At 40.0% G+C, this 18,891-nt stretch overlaps 1 protein-coding gene across 2 annotated transcripts; it reads right to left on the reverse strand.

Annotated features, from left to right (window-relative positions):
* Window positions 1–1,364: 1,364 nt before the first annotated feature.
* TMCO6 (transmembrane and coiled-coil domains 6) lies at window positions 1,365–18,140 on the reverse strand. 2 transcript variants are annotated; one of them, XM_083358338.1, is made up of 13 exons: window positions 17,913–18,140; window positions 17,433–17,566; window positions 17,001–17,122; window positions 13,746–13,855; window positions 11,956–12,139; window positions 11,113–11,217; window positions 9,911–9,996; window positions 9,009–9,125; window positions 6,629–6,740; window positions 6,356–6,536; window positions 3,786–3,880; window positions 1,692–1,859; window positions 1,365–1,583 (listed from the first exon to the last, which is right to left on the reverse strand). In XM_083358338.1, the coding sequence occupies exons 2-13, from the start codon at window positions 17,548–17,550 to the stop codon at window positions 1,407–1,409; spliced, it is 1,575 nt and encodes a 524-aa protein (XP_083214464.1). In that variant the 5' UTR covers window positions 17,551–17,566; window positions 17,913–18,140; the 3' UTR covers window positions 1,365–1,406. The 2 variants fall into 2 exon arrangements, with proteins under 2 accessions (XP_083214464.1, XP_083214465.1); XM_083358339.1 differs by lacking the exon at window positions 17,913–18,140 and having other exon boundaries at window positions 17,433–17,736.
* Between the last annotated feature and the right edge of the window lie 751 nt (window positions 18,141–18,891).

Here is an 18,891-nt window from a genome sequence, read left to right on the forward strand (position 1 = left end):
GGTTAACATAATAACATAGTGAGCATTTTCAAGGTTGAATGTAATAAGAGGCAATAAGAAAAAACTGGGGGTTAAGCTAAGGAGGGAGAACTGACCCTTCAAACCAATTGGAGAATGTGATTTATGACAGCAACAAAAGGAGGGAACTATGTTTTAATATTGTCCTTAGGGGAGGGGAATCCAGATTCCGGCTTTAACCAAGCATTGCCAATGTTATATTGCTCTAATAAAAGATCGTTAAGGTAAACAGTGGCTCAGAGTTCTTTGAAGAGCTCAGTGGCCAGAAGAAGTTGTGCTCATTCTTCTGATTTTTTTCTACACTTCCCTTCATATTATATCAGCGTGTGGGTGTGCACTGGGAAATACATGGCAGATAACTTTCACTCCAGTTTAGATCACATCACCTGAAAGAAGGGGAGCTTAGAATGGAAATCAGCAACTTTTGAATTTATTAAATTGCTGTCCAAGCAACTCTCCAAAAATGATGCATTGGTGGATTTTTTTTTCCTGGAAAGGTTTTTTCCATATTCACCAACACATCTACTCTATTTTAAACTTGGTCCATTTTTGCTGGCTTCTCTCACCCAACCAACTAAATATTAGAAGCACATATAATAACCAATTCAATGAAAAAAAATATGTGTTACATTTGCAGGTTGGAATGCAGGACTTTGGCAGTGTTAATGATAAATTTGAAAGCTACATTCATTATGCTTAAAGTATAAATCCAAATAGAAATACCTTAAATTCATACAAACTATTACAAAAGTTGTATGATCTAATAAACTGTAACCGCTTTTAGATAAATTCCATTAAATTCAGCAAAATTCACCCCTGAATTTTATATTTGCTTGTTGTTGTTAGCTGCGAAGTTGTGTCCAACTCATTGCGACCCTATGGACAACGTTCCTCCAGGCCTTCCTGTCCTCTACCATCTTCTGGAGTCCATTTAAGCTCATGCCTACTGCTTCAGTGACTCCATCCAGCCACCTCATTCTCTGTCATCCCCTTCTTCTATTGCCCTCAGTCTTTCCCAGCATTACATTTTTATTAATCGTGCTAATTTTTACAGAATTCCTGGAATGCCTTAATACGTATACTCCCTTTTTTAAAAAAACACGCTTGGATGTTATTTTTCAGCTGAAGGGAAGAGAAATGCAGGGTGCATATGAGCACAAATGCTCAGAAATGAAAGGTGCTGATGGATGTGGATGTCAGTGTGTGTGGGAGAGAGAACACGAGCATAGGGATGTATTCTGTAAGAACCCATTTGAGGTAAATTGGTTCAAAAAGTGTTGTTCTATGATGAATGTTTTGCTCAACTGAAGGTTACAAATGATACAGATATAAGATTTGGTAGTACAGTGCTGTGGAAAGGGTTTTGTTCAAAATTTCTTGCCAATGCTTCAATTTTGTAAAGAGGTAAAATGAAGATTTTTAGTTCCAAGGGTATTATTTTGAGGGAGAGCAGTTATCTGGCTAACTGTCTGAATTAGCACTTTGACTCGCTCTTGCAAATGTAGGTTATCTTGATGCTGCTGTAAGGCGTGTAGTCCAGAATGATTTACAAAGTCAACGGCAGCCTGACAAGAGTGAAAGAACATACACATTAGTATTGAAACTGCTAGTAGTACATCCTGGACTTTTAGAAAATATAATAATACTGTGATACACCATGCATAAAAGTCTACCTTTGGCCAGTGAAGGAAGATAAGATGTAATAGTTCTAGATCTTGGCCTATTACTTGGACGTCAGAAACGAGAAGGATATTTACAAGAGAAGGAAGCACAGCCTTTTGATGCAGCCTTTCACAATAGGCAGCACCCTTGGCAGCTACATTGCACAACACTGTTAGAACCTAAAGGGGAAGATGGAATCAGAAACTAAGGTGAGTAACTTCAGTTACCAATATCAATTTATATAGATATTAAAAACCTGCCTTAAATATCTTCTATTGTTTGCAAAGATTTCTTCGTTGCCTTTCCACTAAGATTCAGGACACAGTATCAATGCATCTGAATCCTCACACATGAAAGCCAACAATACTTTATTGATTAGCCCCATATAGTTTAAGTTTGAATAAAGCCATAAAAATAAAGAAACAAACAGAAACTGCATTCAGGTATACTTAGCACCCTTATAATTTACCTCAGTCCGATTTACATATATTTGGCTCTTACCTGCATTATTTTATTCAAAAAGGGCTGTTTAATATTTGTGTTCTGACCACAATAACATGTTATTCTAAGATAACGGGTACCAGTGTACCACTTGTCTTATATACAGTTGCAAATAATAATCTCTTTCTATATGATATGTATGTATGTTCATGATAAGGGATTTTAGTGAAACTTCCACTTTCAAATTTCACATGGGTAAATTCCCTAAGATACTTGGGGCTTTTAACTATATTAAATACATTTCAATTTGAAAATTAATGTATATGTAATTATATTTGTAAGTTCATCCATCCTGTCATACCAGCCTTACTGAGAGTAACAATATATACAATATATACTCCTATACTGTATCAGAGATTATTTGTGCAACTATTCTCTGAACTTGACCAGATACAGCTAAACAAGAGATGGGAAACCTGCAATTCCTAATGTAATGTGTAAGCAGTACTATCCAAGTGGAGTCTAAATGAAGCTTAGTTTATTCTAGCAGTAACAATTTTGGGAATCTCAATTTCCCTGAAGTAATTTTTAACCAATAATTATATTCCCTAATTTTTGAATGAGTAAAAATGGAAATATTCCCAATTTGGCTCTAACTGCAGCAGTTGGAATCTTTTATCCACACTCAATAAACTAATTTCAATACTTGAAAGGTCCAGAAAAAAAGACAAACATAAGCTGAGGTAAACTCCTGGTAACTCAAGAGATGGTGATCTGAGCACACCCAAACGTGCTATGAAATTTACAAATATGCCCATTAGCCCATAATAGCTGAACATTTTTAATCTATAGAATAGGAAATGACCTATGATCATTTGTTTAGTAACTGTTTAAAGTTAAGATGGTGGTTACAACCAGTCCTTGGAGTTTTGGCTATCCTAGCAGTGCCTTGGTCAAGAGATTGCGATCTCTGTGTTGGCAATCACACTTGATTGCCATTTGCAGCCTTCTGGCAGAAAAGGTTGCAAATTGCTGGGGTAAGTCCCACATGCATGTACTCTTCCCCAGCCCCTTTGCATTTGCACCACACTGGCCATGTGTGTACCCACCTCTAATCTATTGGACACCCATGCACTACCCTGACCTGTATTATTCCTCTTGTGCACCCTAATGCACCCTCCTCAACCTGTGCCTCTTGCGCATCCTCCACAATCAATGCCTCTTGCATCCCCTCTTGCGCCCTACCTGACTCTTGCCTCTCATGCACCCTCTCCTCCGACCCACACTTATGCACACCCACACGCACACTCCCTGATCCATAGTGCACCTCTCCTCTCATGCACCTTTCCAACCCACACTACTTGCTCTTCCCCTTGATGCCTCCTGACCCATGTTACACGTCTCATACACCCTTGCCAACCTTCCCCGATACTCCTAAGGATGCCCTCACTCCTTTTTGCATTGTCCCTGCATATTGTGTAAAGATCAGTTTTCTGAAGCAGCTATTTTTGATTTGATTAGTGGCAGGGCAAACAGTTTCATTTATGTCTTCAACTTAGCCTTGCCAGAAATGTCACTAAAAACAGCTATTCGTATCAAATTGTGAATGCGCAGTTCCAGGTTTTTCACAATGACAATATTTTAGAAACAATATTTTTACCTACCAGCAAGCTGATCACCTGGTAAGAACATAAGAGCTTCAACAGATACGGAAAGACTTCCAGGCTGAGCAGAGCAGAACAAGATGTGGTGCTGCGAACTGAGAACCATACAGGAAAATCAGGCATCCATTTACAGGTAGTCCTTGACCTAGGCCATTTGCTTAATGGTACTTTAAAGTTATGATCATGTTAAAAAATGACTTATGACCTGTCCTTGAAATTATAGCCATCACGCACACCCCAGTCACCTGATCAGAATTCAGATTCTTGGCAACACTAACTCCCATTTAGAACGGCTGCACCGTCCTGCAGTCATGTGATACTGATTTGTGGCCTTCCCAGCTATCTTCCAATAAGCAAAGTCAGTGGGGAAGCCAGCAGGAAAGGTGGAAAATCATAATCATGTGATGTCTTGCTTAATAACCACAGTGATTCAATTAATGACCATGGCAAAAAGGTCATAAAATTGGGTGCAGTCCCATGATGCCTTATTTAACTGGATTTTCCAGTCCCAATTTTGGTAAGTTGAGGACTCCCTGTCTGGAAGTTAAGTCACGTCAACTGATTTTTTTTTTTGTTGCTGTTGTTGGTTTGAAACATTTCACTGCTTATCCAAGTAGCTTCTTCAGTCAAGAGAAAGTTATTACAAATCCTAAAATTCTTAGCCATCATTAAGTATGGCCTCCCTGCTGAACCTGTAAAATGCTTCTTGATCTTCTTCTACGACAGCAGCACAAAAATGGGGGAGAGGTTGTGTCTGACCTTTCCACTTCTATTGAGGGAACCGGCTTTTCAACTAAATGGACACCTTCACTCCTCTCTCAAGCCGTTTGCCATATGTCCCCAAAAACAAGACCCATCCTGAAAATAAGCCCTAGCTTTTTTACACGTGCACCCAATATAAGCCCTATCACAAAAATAAGCCCTGGTTTGGGGGCAAGGCACACACGTAAAAATCAAGCTAGGGCGGGGTGGAGCTGCCCCATGTGCTGTCACGCTGCTGCCTGAGTTCTGTGGCTGCTTGCCATGTTGGCGCATCACACATGCTGCAAGCGGCAGCGGCGCAATCTGCACAAGCCACACGATTTCCTGCTGCAAGTGGCAGCAGCGGCATGATTGGCGTGATGAGCCATCTGGGCTCCTGTTGAGCGCGGCAACAGCCGCGTGATGCACCATGTGGCTGCAAGCAGCCACAGAATTCAGGTAGGGCGCGACGGGTTGGAGTGTGGGAGGCCTGACTGCTGTGGTCCTAAGGTAAGTGTGTAGGACATCCCCCCAAAATAAGACCTGGTGCCTCTTTTGGAGGCAAAAAAAAAAATAAGACTGGGTCTTACTTTCAGGAAAACACGGTATCTTCTCTGTCCAAAACGTGAATATTATTGTCCTCAGTATACCTTAAATGAAGGTATACTGCTGATTCTGGTCCTGTTGTGCTGTTTCTCCTGTGCTGGGCCATTTATGTAGAGCTCTGAACTCCTCACTGCACTGAATTGCATACATTATATTGCTCTTCTTATGTTTTGGTGTCCAGTCTTTAGGGCGGACAAGCCTCTGTCTCAGTGTTGGTGAGTTTGAAGAACACATGTACATAGTGTTTCCCAAATATCTTTTAGCTTCTCCAATACATCAGCCATGTAAGGACAGACCAGATTCTTCCACTGACACTGAGTCTCAGCTTGCCTGCCATTCTTTTGTTGGATCCGGATGCTGATTCAATAAAGGCCCAATCTGAATATCCATAATCCTTAGAGAGCTGTCCTCAGATGCCTGTAATTCCTTCTTTTGAGCGTCCCTGGAGGTGGGAATGTTTTCTGCCTGTGACGTAATGTCCAGATGACTCCTAGTTTATGTTGACATGAGTGGTGGGAGTCAAACTGCAGTTATTGTGTTCTGTGTGGTGGTTTCCTGTAGCTCTCCATTTCTAGGTTGCCATAGGACCCAGTGGAAGTGGAGTTCAGGCATAACCTGTCCTCTACTTTTTATGCTGCTCTTTCATTAGTCCCAGCAAGATTAAGACCTCTTCACAGGTTCTCCAGGGAGGCCACACTTAATGACCCCTAAGAATTTTAAGAGTTGGTACATTCCAAAAACTCTGCCTACTCAGATTCCCCCTAACCAACTTGTTCAGACTGAAGAAGCTACTTGGCTAAGCAGTAAACCATTTCAAGCCAACAAGAAAATAAGTTGCCATGCCTCAACTTCTAGACAATTCTACCTGGATGACTGAGAATCTTCATCGATATATTGAGGACTACCTGTATTTCACTTAGAACACACAGATAATATGAAGTTGAACAAGAACTGTATTACTGAATCTGGAGTTTACCACTTCTCAAAAACAGATTTTCCTCTGAGCAAGAATGCTCTATCCTTCTACAATATGCACTGTCTTTATTAATCTGCAATGTTCTAAAATTAGACAGTTGTTAATATTCAAACCAATTCTTTTAACTGAGTTCTTAGTATTACCCAAGCTATTACTCTTTGGAAGAGTATCAATGGCAACAAAAGAAAGATTAGCAGTCCTGTTGCTCTCTGAACCAGAATATCTGAGATGTGTTCAGGAGACATACCGGTGAGGTTGTTCATGAGCCACAGACATTCGCTCACAACAAAGGTGTGTGTGGGGAGGAAATACTGCATAAAGACAAATAAGGCCTTCAGAAGGCACTCTTCCTTTATTAGCAGTTCATCAGTATTTGCTTCATCTTCCGCAATAAGATTGCCAACACACCGCACAACAGGGCATATCAACTGAAGGTAAAATAAAATGAGATATATTCAGAAAAAAGTTTCAGAGTCTTAGTCTGGTAAATCCAATATACAGTATTTCCCTTTCACTTTACCAATTCTAGACTCTCAACAGAGGTTGTTGCTATCCGAGAGGATAATTCCAGCAACAGTTGCACTAGGGATAGCACAGTCCTTTGGGAGATCAATAATGAATTGTTCACTTGGCTACAAATAGAAGGAAACCAAAAGATAAGCATTCTGTTTCAGCAACATGGATACAGCCCAATGTCTCTCCTTTCCACTACTGTAATCCTCCCCACATTCATTTTTCAGGAGCATCAGATTTTGAATGTTCACAATCTGAGTGGAAGCCGTGGAATGTAAGAAACGCAGATTTAGCTACAGTAGAAGCTTTTTAGCAACTTTGATCTATTATCTAGAACAGGGATCCACAACCACTGGTCCCTGGACCAGCACCAGGCTGCGACAAGCCAGGAACCAGTCCTCACAAACAAGCAAAGCTCCATCCGCGGGATGCAGGCAACACACAAAACCACGCGCACACACCCAGTCCGCGGAAAAACCTCTCTCCACAGAACCAGTCCCTGGTGCCCAAAAGGTTGGGGACCTCTGATCTAGAAGCTTGCCTCTTTGGGTTTACATTACCTTATAGGAAAGAGATTAGAATATACCTTCTATTTATTCCGGATCTGTAAAGTAATGGATTTATTTCATATGTCGAAGATTGCATTCATAATAATCTAAACAGGAATTTAGATGTGTGGAAATATCATTTCTGGTATTCATAATATGTATTGACGTCATTGCACAAACATCTATAGCATTCCATTCTAAATGATATGATATATGGTAAATATCTGTCTTCTTATTCCAGAATGCAGTACAATAATGGTCTAAAGTTAGAGTAAGACAGATGAACTGACTATAATGGGGTGAATCCTGTTCATATTTCAATACATCCACGGCTTCCATCAAACTGGCATGCCCTTATTACCTACCAAATGGACTATTATAATCTATTCAAAATGGTAGTGGGTGAAAGGGTACCTTTATGTCAGTAGAGAAGTCTCTGCAGTTTTCTTAGCAACATTTTTGGAAATGTGTTTTGTCATTGCCTCCTTCCTAAGGCTGGCAAGATTGAAGTGGCCCACCCAGCTGGACTTGTGTCCAAGGCAGGATTAGAACTCAAGAGTGTCCCAATTTCTAGACCACTGCCTTTTAAGTAGTACATCAAACTGGCTTGCTCAGTTCAAAAATGGACTATCCTTATCCAAAATTTTCGGCTGATACAAAATGCAGCCTGGTAATGGGGACCTCCTAATAATATTTCACAATACCAGTACTTCAGGAATTGTGCTGGCTATCAATTTGTCTCTGATACAATTCAAGGCCTTTATTGCTTGGCTCATAGATGTATGCAGGGCTGCTTCTTCCAAGCACAATCTATTCACCCAAGGTGTACAACACAAGAACCATATTAAAAGTTGCTATCCTCCACTCTCACGGGGCAAGAGCAGGGGATTTAGAAACAAGCATTTTTCTTGATAGGGAACTGCTTTCCTCTGGGAAATAAAATCAACATCCTCACCGTTAATATTTAGAAAACTGGTGAAAACTCACTGTATTTAAGCAAGCATTCAGAAATTAAGATATGTAGCTAGTTCAGCATTATAAATGACATTGTCAATATGACCTTTACTGCTGATATTATATGTGTATGGGATTGCTTTTTATTGCACCTGTTTTTGGTAAGGCATTCAGATTGGGGTTTTTTTCCCCTCTGAAACAAAATAAAAGCACTTGTAAATATATAAACCTAGTTCTTTTTCTCCTGACTTTTCAATTGTACTGGTAGCTGGTTCTGTCTTTCTTTGTTCTTGCTCTTTGACTTCAGGCAGATTGGAAATTTCTCTTTTTTTTCTTCCTGATTTTCTGACATAATCATGTCACCTTAAAAAATCCAATGATATGATGCCAAAGGACCAACTTTCTGTGTTATTTTTATTGTAAATCAATGCATACAATTACCTTATGTATTTATGGAACGATAAACAGAATCCTATCAAAGGGATTGTTTTGTTCTGTTTTCTATTTATTGACACACACACACCTTCTAAAAAAAACAACAGAAAGGCAACCAGAGAAGTAATCTAGCACATGAACTAACCTCATTCCCTGTTTAAAATAAAAAAAATTTCTTCTTCAGAGAAAGCCTGTAACCAAATTCTATTTACTGACTAGCCCTGTTACCAACTTATCTTTTGCTCAACATTTTCCCCATCCTCTGTTGCTGAGGAGATTAATTAATCCTTTAATGCCCAATCCTCCCACAATGACACTTGGTGTGTTTTTTCCTCACAATTTATCTACAAAGCCTGGAATGAAAAATTATGCCTACTGCTTTTAACGTTTATTCCCCTCTATTTGCTGACTTACTATTTCGGACTTTCATTGTTCACAAAACATATTTACCTGCAAATAATGTAGTGAAGACCCCATGCACATTCCACTGCAGTTCCTATTCCATCTTCCAGCCTGGAACAAACCAAGTGAAGCATGTGCTGAGGGAGAGTGGATTCTAAGAGCAACCTGCATGCAAAAAGAAAAATCTTATTTAGTTACTAAGTAGAGAACTAAGCAGTCAGATAAGCAATGTCACATCAGAGCAGCTTATATGGTGTGAAAGAAAACGCTATACTATGGAGGCCTTGATAAATGCAGCAAGAGTTTATATACAATTTTTATAGGGATACGACATGTTAATTTTCTGCATTTATTAAAATGTATATAGGTACTGATTAAGGCATCAGGCTGGAAATGGGGAGGCTCTAGTCCTGCACTCTAGTCCTGCCTTAGGCATCAAGACAGTTTGGTAACCTTGGACCAGTCACTTTTCTCAGCTTCAGGAAAGAGACAATGACAAACCACTTCTGAAAAACCTTGACAAGAAAACTGCAGGGACTTATCCAGGCAATCTCCAAGAACTGACCATGATTAAGAAGAAATTTTTAAAAAATGTATTCCTTACCTCAAGACCAAGGAAGATATTATACATGAAAAGGCAAAAACAGATTATTTCTTTTTTATGGGGAGGTTGTGCAAGTGAATGGCAAGAGGCAGCTTACCTGTGAGAAGCAGCCCACTAGAGGCTAGCCTACCAAGAAGCACCCCACCTCATTTGCCCCATATCACCTATGACACTGTTGCTGCAGAAGCAGTTTCTAAGAGACATACCTCCTTCAGCAGCCCTCATGCCCCAGCTTGACATTGCCAATGTCCAATGACGGCAGGAGAAACTGAAAAATGGTATGTGGATCCACGTGGGCATCACATAACCACATAAGCATGTAATTCCTCATTTGAATTTCACTTACGGTATGATTTCAGCTGGAGCTTCCTTGGATTGCAAGAGCTGTGACAAAATATAGCCAACACCTTCTTGTATCGTCACATGAGGAGACTGAAATTAAGCAATCCAACTCATCATCCAATAGTTAAGGGTCAAAGAGTCAGTTGGAGAAGGAAGCGGAGAATAGCAACAACATGCGCAAGAGAACAGATTGTTCTAAATATCCGACACATTGTGCAGAAATATCCTACAAAAATCCTCATTTGGTAGACTGTACTAAGTTCAGTGAAGGAAAAGCTGTAATGCTGACAATTCAGTCGCCTAAATTCAGTAGCATTTCTAAGAGTTTTGTGCAGAAAATAATATATTGGACCTGTGGACAAGGTTACCTATGCAAGAACTATCTCAGACTATATACTCTTAAAGGTAAAGGTTCCCCCGCACATGCGTGCTAGTCGTTTCCGACTCTAGGGGCTGGTGCTCATCTCCGTTTCAAAGCCGAAGTGCCAGCGCTTATCCGAGGACGTCTCCGTGGTCATGTGGCCGGCATGACTAGACGCCAAAGGCGCACGGAACGCTGTTACCTTCCCACCGTAGTGGTCCCTATTTTTCTACTTGCATTTTTACGTGCTTTCGAACTGCTAGGTTGGCAGAAGCTGGGACGAGTAACAGGCGCTCACTCTGCTACGCGGCACTCGGGATTCGACCCGCCAAACTGCCGACCATCTGATCGACAAGCTCAGCGTCCTAACCCACTGAGCCACCGCGTCCCTTTTTATATACTCTTAGAAATACTCAAATGTTTCTCAATAAGTTAAGCCACTCTTAGTAATACAGTAACAAGCTATACTTAAAAAAAAGGAAGCTACCCTCTTTGAAAATTATTTTAAACTCTTCAGTAACTGTAAGATATAGCACATGCTACGGAAAAGGGAGATTCCAATTTTTTTAGTCATGGAGAATGAAAAATGACTGCACTGAAATAGTTGAAGCATTCAATTAAGACTAGGAATACCCACTTACTCTTGGATGTCACTGTAAGGCCTCAGGCCAGTCATTATTTCTCAGGGTAACTTAAACCACACAATTATTATAGTAAGGATTAAAGAAAGGAAATCTCACATTTACATCAGGAAGGCCAATAAAAATGTAATAAATAAAAGTAATTCATGACTCAAAAATTGATAGTCAAAAATGGCTGGGCTAAGAATTATATTTGATACTCACCTGGATGCAGGATGCCAACACAGGGATGATGCCCTGAGGTAGAAGGTGCTTCTTCACAGCTTTCATCTCAACTACTAAGTTCCCTAATGTGTATAAACACAGCTCCTGAAATACATTAGGAAAGAGTATGTTCCTCCCCTACGTTCACTCTAGTCTAACTGCAGCTTTATGAACCAGAGCTGCAAACGAGAGTAAGGTTAGTAAATATTTGGAAACTTAGATGCATGAGAACTATGCTAGGAGTAAAAAAGGTAAAGTATATAATTTCTATAGCAACAGAGAAAAAAACACAAATATGTTTTATAGCATACACGAAGCATTCCCATTTGGATGTTGGGATCTAGGTGAGATCTGTTTTTAAAGTGTTTTTTTAACAAGTTTCTACTGTGCAAAACAACTCATCTAATTTCCATATGATCCTCAGAACCTTCCCTCCTGGAATCAAATGGTCTGCTCTTAAACCAGACATGTCAAACTCGCGACGTCACGTGACGTCCAGCAACGTATCGGAGCTTTTTCTCCATTGCCGGCAATGGGGTGGGCACCGTTTCCTGGCGATGCGTCTGGCCCACGGGCCGGCAGTTTGACACCGTCTTAAACCATCAAAATTGCAAAAAACAAACAAACAAAAACAACAACCTTGGCTTATCAGATCTGTGCCATACGGATTAGATGACCACAAACATTTTGACTTATCTTTTTTTTAAAGCAAATAATAGCTTACTGAAAAGAATCGTTCTGAAATTATTACATTCTATTAAGTGGAATTGCACAGGGTTAGTAATTTAGTCACTTCTGGCTTAACAGAATTAAGAACTATTAAGCCCAAGAATCCCATCTTACCATGAGAGCTACACTGTGCCCAGAGAGGTAAGTCAGGAGATAAGACGTTGCTGGTAAGCATGCTTCGACCACAGCAGGATCAGGAGACAGTGAAAGTTCGTGTAAACAGCAAGCTGCATCCATCTGCAGGTTGGCTAGATTGCTGGTAAATAGGCCAATCAGCGCAGACATACTTCCCTCCAGCCTATCAATTAAAACATATATATTCTCCTGCTACATTGCATCCTTGTTGGATATGTCTAAGCAAAGGAAAGCAATGCACAGTTGAAAGTAACCTAGTAGAACAGTTACAGGTAATCTGACTCTTGTCAACCCTTCATGAAAGAAGCACAAACAATGAGTATTAATATTATCTACATTATAAGGCTACAGTAACAAAAGCTTACAATTCTGAAAGTATTTCTCGCCTCCTTTACTTTTACTTTCCAGAAAACTAGGGAGGATCTAGTTCTTCCTTCTGTCTTTCAAGATCATTCCCACATACCATTACAACCCAAGAGGCCAGGATAAGCAAAAGTGAATAGCATTTATGGAACCAGAACAACAACAACAAAAATCTGAGTGCATTTACTCCCCTCACCAGGAGAACTGGAATAGAATACAACGTGTACATTTTTGAACACAGATCAGAAAGTTTAAAAATTGGGTTTCCCTTTCCCCTTCCAAATTCGAGTTATCTATTGCAGGTTTGAAGTACATCAGCTAAGTGGAGCAAAGGGGCTGCTAACTGCCCATTCATAATATTTGTTTCTGAAGCTGTTGATTTTTTCCTATGTAAGGAAAGGCAAAGGTACAAAATTATCTACATTCAAGTAGGTGCAGTAGTTTATCTTCTTAACCCTTGTATAAATTCCTATAATTTGACCTGCTAAAATAAATATCTAACCTCTTAGTGAGGGCTGAAAGTTAATTAAAATTAACCAAGAAAATGGATGCTCCTCTACATATGAAATGTGAATATTTTGTAATTAAGTGTTTATATACATACAAGCTTTTAAATTTTCTCCTTCTCTACCAAGCAAAAAAAATGGACATAAATATTTAGGAAGAAAGAACCAAAGCAATGCCTTTCCTACCAAGTAATCAAGAAAGGCAGATTCCTGTTGGTATATCTTTATATTTTTCTATTTAGGAAGTTTTTTACCACTACTGCTTCCTATTCCAGACTGTTATACAGGTCAAATGCAAACACTTGATTTAGCGGGAAAATTAACTTAATCTCCCTTAAGTTCCAGCAAATTCCTTTAAACTCTATTTGCTCACTCAATGACAAAGTTATAATACATATAAAAATTGCTCACAAACGCAGTCTTCAAGACCAAATGCAGACAAAAGGCAGTAAAACTGGAATTCTGTAATATGCTCTTTCCTGGAAGCTCTAAAACCAATTGCTTAAGCTACGTATACTCTTAAATCTAGACATTGAAACAAATAAGGTAGATAGATGCTCCTGAATCTAGACAATGAAATAATGAGCCAAATCTTACCAAAACAACCAAAATCAGCCATTTCCCAATGGTTATATGTATCTACATATAGTTCACTACATATAGTGAACCATATGTGGTTCACTAGCATATTAGTCAAGATCAAAGCCTTGGAGGAGCCATGTTACCCATCATGGTGCCTTCTAAAAACAGTCCAGCTAGGGGTGGGGGGAAAGGCAGTGGGAAAGGCCTTTTGCCCAGATACTTCTGAAATGTGGCAACATGAAGTCTAGGTCATCCTATCCAGCCAAAGAAGCAATTTCTACTAGGATCAATCTATAATGGAAGCATACATCAGCTAACCTGATAAATTTCTGCTGGACTTCTCTGTACTGTAGTCCTTGTCGAAGAAGATGCATAGAGGCTGTTCTGTCTTCTGTTCCTCTCTGGGCCTTTTTTAAAAGCTGTGAAACCTGCCGGTGAGCAATACTGAATCAACACAAAACTTTACACAGAGAAACCAAATCTGAGATGGAAGCTTGTTTTTATTCTACGAAAGGCAAAAATAAACCCACACACTGCAACAGGAGAAAATTTTGTCAAGAAAACAAAGGGATCATAGAACAAAGCAATCCAGAATTTTCACTCAAGGAATAAATGGCCCCCCAGATGATGAAAATCGAGATGGGTATAGCTAAAGCATGGGTGACTGTCCAAAATGGACCAACTCTTTAACAAATGCAGCTGGCATACCAGGAATAACTGATAAAACTTTTTCGTGCCATCATTTGTAAACCTAAAGACACTCCTCGGTTCAGTAGTGAATACAGCTAGTCCTCGACTTACCACAGTTCATTTAGTGACCATTCAAAGTTACAAAGGCACAGAAAAAAGTGACGTATGACCATTTTCCCCACTTACAACCACTGCAGTAACCTCATGGTCACATGATCACAATTCAGATGCTTGGCAACTGTCTCATATTTAGGATGGTCGCAGTGTCACAGGGTCATGTGATAAGCAAAGTCGACGGGGAAGCCATGTTACCAACAACTGCAGTGATTCATTTAACAACTATGACTAGGAGTGTCATAAAATGGGCAAATTTCACTTAACAAACATCTCGTTTAGCAACGGGAATTGTGGGCTCAATTGTGGCCACACGTCTAGGACGACCTGTACCATCTTCCCAGGCAGACACAGCTGCCCACACTATCTCTATTATCTTTCTCCTTTCAGGTCAAGAATTTAGTTTACACGCCTTTATTGTTTTATTTATTGATTAAATTGATATGCTGCTCATCTGTCTCTTTGTTTGCCCCGTTCTTAGTGCTCCTGTTTATGGCTCTAGCCAGCCTGGAATGGAAAATGGAACAATTTTATAGCCGTTCTTGTTGCCCCAGCACCTTCTTAATCTTGAGTGGTCTCCAAAACGTAAGTAGGGAGGAGTCAATGGGAGGCTGCAAGCAATCTGCAAAGATGCAAGTAAATTGGGAGTTAAAAAGAAACGCATCCCAGAAGGCAGTGAAAATACACTTCCACAGAGTTGCCAAGAAAGCCACATAACTAAACACATGATGTTACCAGGAGCTAAGCTTGACTTGCGTGTGACTTAACCCAGGCCATTTCTGTTCAATCTCTGGGAGACAAAAAAGCATCTCAGAGGTTTACAGCTACTTGCTAAACTGAAGCTAATTGATACATAACAAGAGGTCTGATGGCTTTCGTGTATGGAAAAGGCCTATTGATCTTATTGAAACATTTAATATCACAAGAACACCCCCCCCTTCCTCCATTCACCAATCCTAATTTTATTTCTGGTGTAAGATAACTATTTTATTATAGTTTATTTGGAATAGAAAAAAGAGCTACAAAGAATAAAAGTTGAATAACATTAATAAACTTAGCAAATGTTAACTGTTATATATCCCAGACAACATGCATTAGGAATACATTCCTGTGTAGCTAGAACACAACTGTACACCAGGTTCTAATTTCAAAGAAGAAAACAAATTGCATCTGAAGGTACTGTTTGCTTAATTTAAATCTTTAATTTACAGGAAATAAATTAAGAAAGGCTGAGGCAGCGGCAGTAAATTAAAAAAAACAAGCTAATCAGCAAAAAATTTGCAGCATCATGTTTGTCCCAGAACCCCTGCTTTGTCTAGGACAATGGAATTTTATTATCTCTACCCTCTAAGAATGGAACATCCAACCTCTTAAAATCACTCAAAACAAAACAGAGCCCTAGATGGATACGGAGATGCCAGACATTCAACCTAGCTTTGGAAAAGCCTAAGGAACAAAAGACAATTTTTGCTAAGTTACATTGGATAACTGAGAAAGTCAAATACCAAAAGGAAATCAATGTATACTTGTTTATAGAAAGGTTTTGATTTGTGTCTATTATCTCAAACTGTGGAATGCCCTAAAAAAACTGGTATCCTAGAATATTTCATTGTCTTCATGAAAAAACTACACACAGGACAAGTAGTCACAGTCTAGATGGAGCATGGCAAAACAGGCTGGCTTCAAGTCAGCAAAAAGTTAAGGTAAGGTACTCTCCTCTATGCAGAATATATATTGAGGGAAGCTGAATTGGAAGAAGATGACTGTCATTTGAAAACTGGAGGAAGAAACTTAAATATTATGCTGACAACACTACTTTAAGAAAATGCAAATATTCTGCAAGCTGTCATAATGAAAGCCATGGAACACAGTGCAAAAATGGAACTCAAATTAAATATAAAGAAGCTACTGACAACCAGTACAGCAACCAGAAATTTAGAAATGACAATATTGAAGTGGTGGATACAGTCTACTTTTTAGGACTATCAATAGTGAAGGAGCAACAGTCAAAAATATTTAGATCCTGGGATGTCTCTAAACTTATAAAGATCAGAATCAAGCAGGCAATAGTTTTCCTCTGACACTCTATAAAAACAAAAGTTGATCTTTTGAGAAGCAGGGTAAAAAGAGTTTTGATGAATTTTGGCGTTGATATTGGAAAGGACTGTTGTTAGTACCCTGGATTATCAAGAAAACAAACAGAACAAATCAATCCAGAGCTGTCACTCAATATGGCCACTCAAATTATAATTGTCTGGTCTCATTATGTAAAGACCTACCTCTTTTGAGAAATCTATAACACTGGGAATGGTGAAAAGAAAGAGAAGCAAGGTGAGCAGACTTGATGGTAGCAATGATGTGTGCACCACTGGAAGACCTGAAGGACCAGGTTGAGGAACTATCACCCTGGAGAAGGTCTATCTATGTCAGACATGTCAAACCCGCGACGTCACGTGACGTCGCACAACGTATCGGGATGGTTTTGCCATTGCTGGTAATGGGGTGGGTGCTGCTTCCGTATGACGCATCCGGCCGGCAGTTTGACACCCCTGATCTATGTAGTCTTTAATGGTCAACACTGACACATGTCACATAATCTGATAGCATATAATCAATCACTCTTTAAGAATGCTGAAGGGAGGGCATTAAAGCAATCTCTGGAGAATGGCCACCAGTACTTTAGGTAAGTTTCCAGAAAGTTGATAACCCAAAGACTGGAACTGAATATACTGCATTGAATTCCAATTCACTTAGTGAAGTATACATTACCTCTTCCTCTGATAAAAGAGCTGCTGCCTCACCACCCATTTCAACTTCTCCATCTGATGACTTGTCTTCACATAAACGCCGCTTACTGAACAACTGTTTTAGCCTCCGTGCGCTTCTCAGAGCTGTAACAAAATTGTAAAATTATCGAAGCGTCCTTGTATAAAAGGAAGAGTGAAAAGAGTCTTTTAATGTTATTATACGAGATTGCACAGCTTGTTCAATTATGTAAAAATGCAATTGACAAGGGAAAGCATAATGAAAACTTACACAGATGAATCAAAGAATGGGAAGCTTTTGAGACATTTAGTAAGATTGACCTCAGTTAAAATTTCGGATGGAATCATGCTAAAATGCCAACATACGTTAAGTGGGATAAAAAGTAATGAATTGCCTGAGCTCAAAACTAAATCAGGAAACTAGAAACACAGTCACCTGCTTCTCTCTCTCTCCGCCAGGTTCGCAAGTGCTCAACACTGCATCCATGCGAATGAGAACAACTCCTCTTCCAGCTTTTCGGACCAGCCGTTCCAGGTACAGAAGCAGCCATCATGCTCGAAAACCCGAGACTGAACGAAAAAGATAAAAAAAAGCTATAAAAAAAATCAGACACAGGACTGGGGCAGGAGATGGCGCTCTCTTTTTAAAGTCCAGCTTTTAGTCAGCTCCAGTTCTGATTTGGGCTCTGGGCTTATACCAGGGGTAGGCAACCTCGGCTCTTTTATGACTCATGGACTTCAACTCCCAGAATTCCTGAGTCAGCTATGCTGACTCAGGAATTCTGGGAGTTGAAGTCCATGAGTCATAAAAGAGCCGAGGTTGCCTACCCCTGGCTTATACATTCGTTTTCTGTACGACTCCTAACGTCGCATTCATCCGAGTCAGCAAGGGGCGCTCTAATCAACGCCAGCCCACCTTTCCTCAGGAACCAAAGAGGAAATGGGACATCACGGAGCGGTTGACCCTAACCATCTTTTCCTCAAGGCCTTTTGCCGGCGCGAAAGGCTATTACTACTGCACGCCGTTCCTAGAGCAGAACCAAGACAAGCGACCTCCCTTCTCCGGCCCACGTCGGCTCTCCGCAGCCTTTTCCCGCGGAGACGCAGGCCTCACGTAGCCGGGGACCGTCTGCGCAGCGGGAAGGGGCGGGCCGTGTAGTTCGGCCACGCCTGGAAAAAGGAGCTGATTGGGGGCTGGGGGAGGGAATGGGAACTGCAGATTAGAGAGCGGGTTGTAATGTGGCGCCTGACTGTCCCTGGGGGGTGTCTCTCAGAAGGGGAGGGCGGATCAATTTTATTGATTTATCAAAATATTAAATACAAACAGAAACTTTACAAAGTAATAGAAAATTAGAAAAAAGGGAAGGTAAAAGAAAAAGAAGATAGTCAAGGACGGGTAGGCAACCTCGGCTCTTTTGTGACTCATGGACTTCAACTCCCAGAATTCCTGAGTCAGCATAGCTGACAGGAATTCTGGGAGTTGAAGTCCATGAGTCATAAAAGAGCCGAGGTTGCCTACCCCTGGTGTAGGAAAAGAAAAAGGCACCAACTTCCGACACTTTAACGCAGTAGAAGATAACGTTAGTCACAGCTTTTTGCTTTTACACAACAATATGCGCAAACCATTTCTGTAACAATGCACCTATCTGATTAACAAAAAAAATCAAGTTTTCATTTTCTTTTTCATCGCAAGCACAAAATCTGGAAGCAATTTCAAGGCAGAAGCTAGCTTAAATGTATTCTCATCTTCAGATAAAAGGATCAGTTTAACCATCTCTACTTCACATTGCTGTGGGGGATAATACATTCCTCTATTGACTCATTAATCTTTATCTTGATTCATATTAAAAGAATCCTCAATAAGGATTCAAATTTTTTTACTCTAAAGGGAGAAA

This window comes from Vipera ursinii, assembly GCF_947247035.1.
Source record: "Vipera ursinii genome assembly, chromosome: 3".
In the NCBI taxonomy this organism is placed as follows: domain Eukaryota; kingdom Metazoa; phylum Chordata; class Lepidosauria; order Squamata; family Viperidae; genus Vipera; species Vipera ursinii.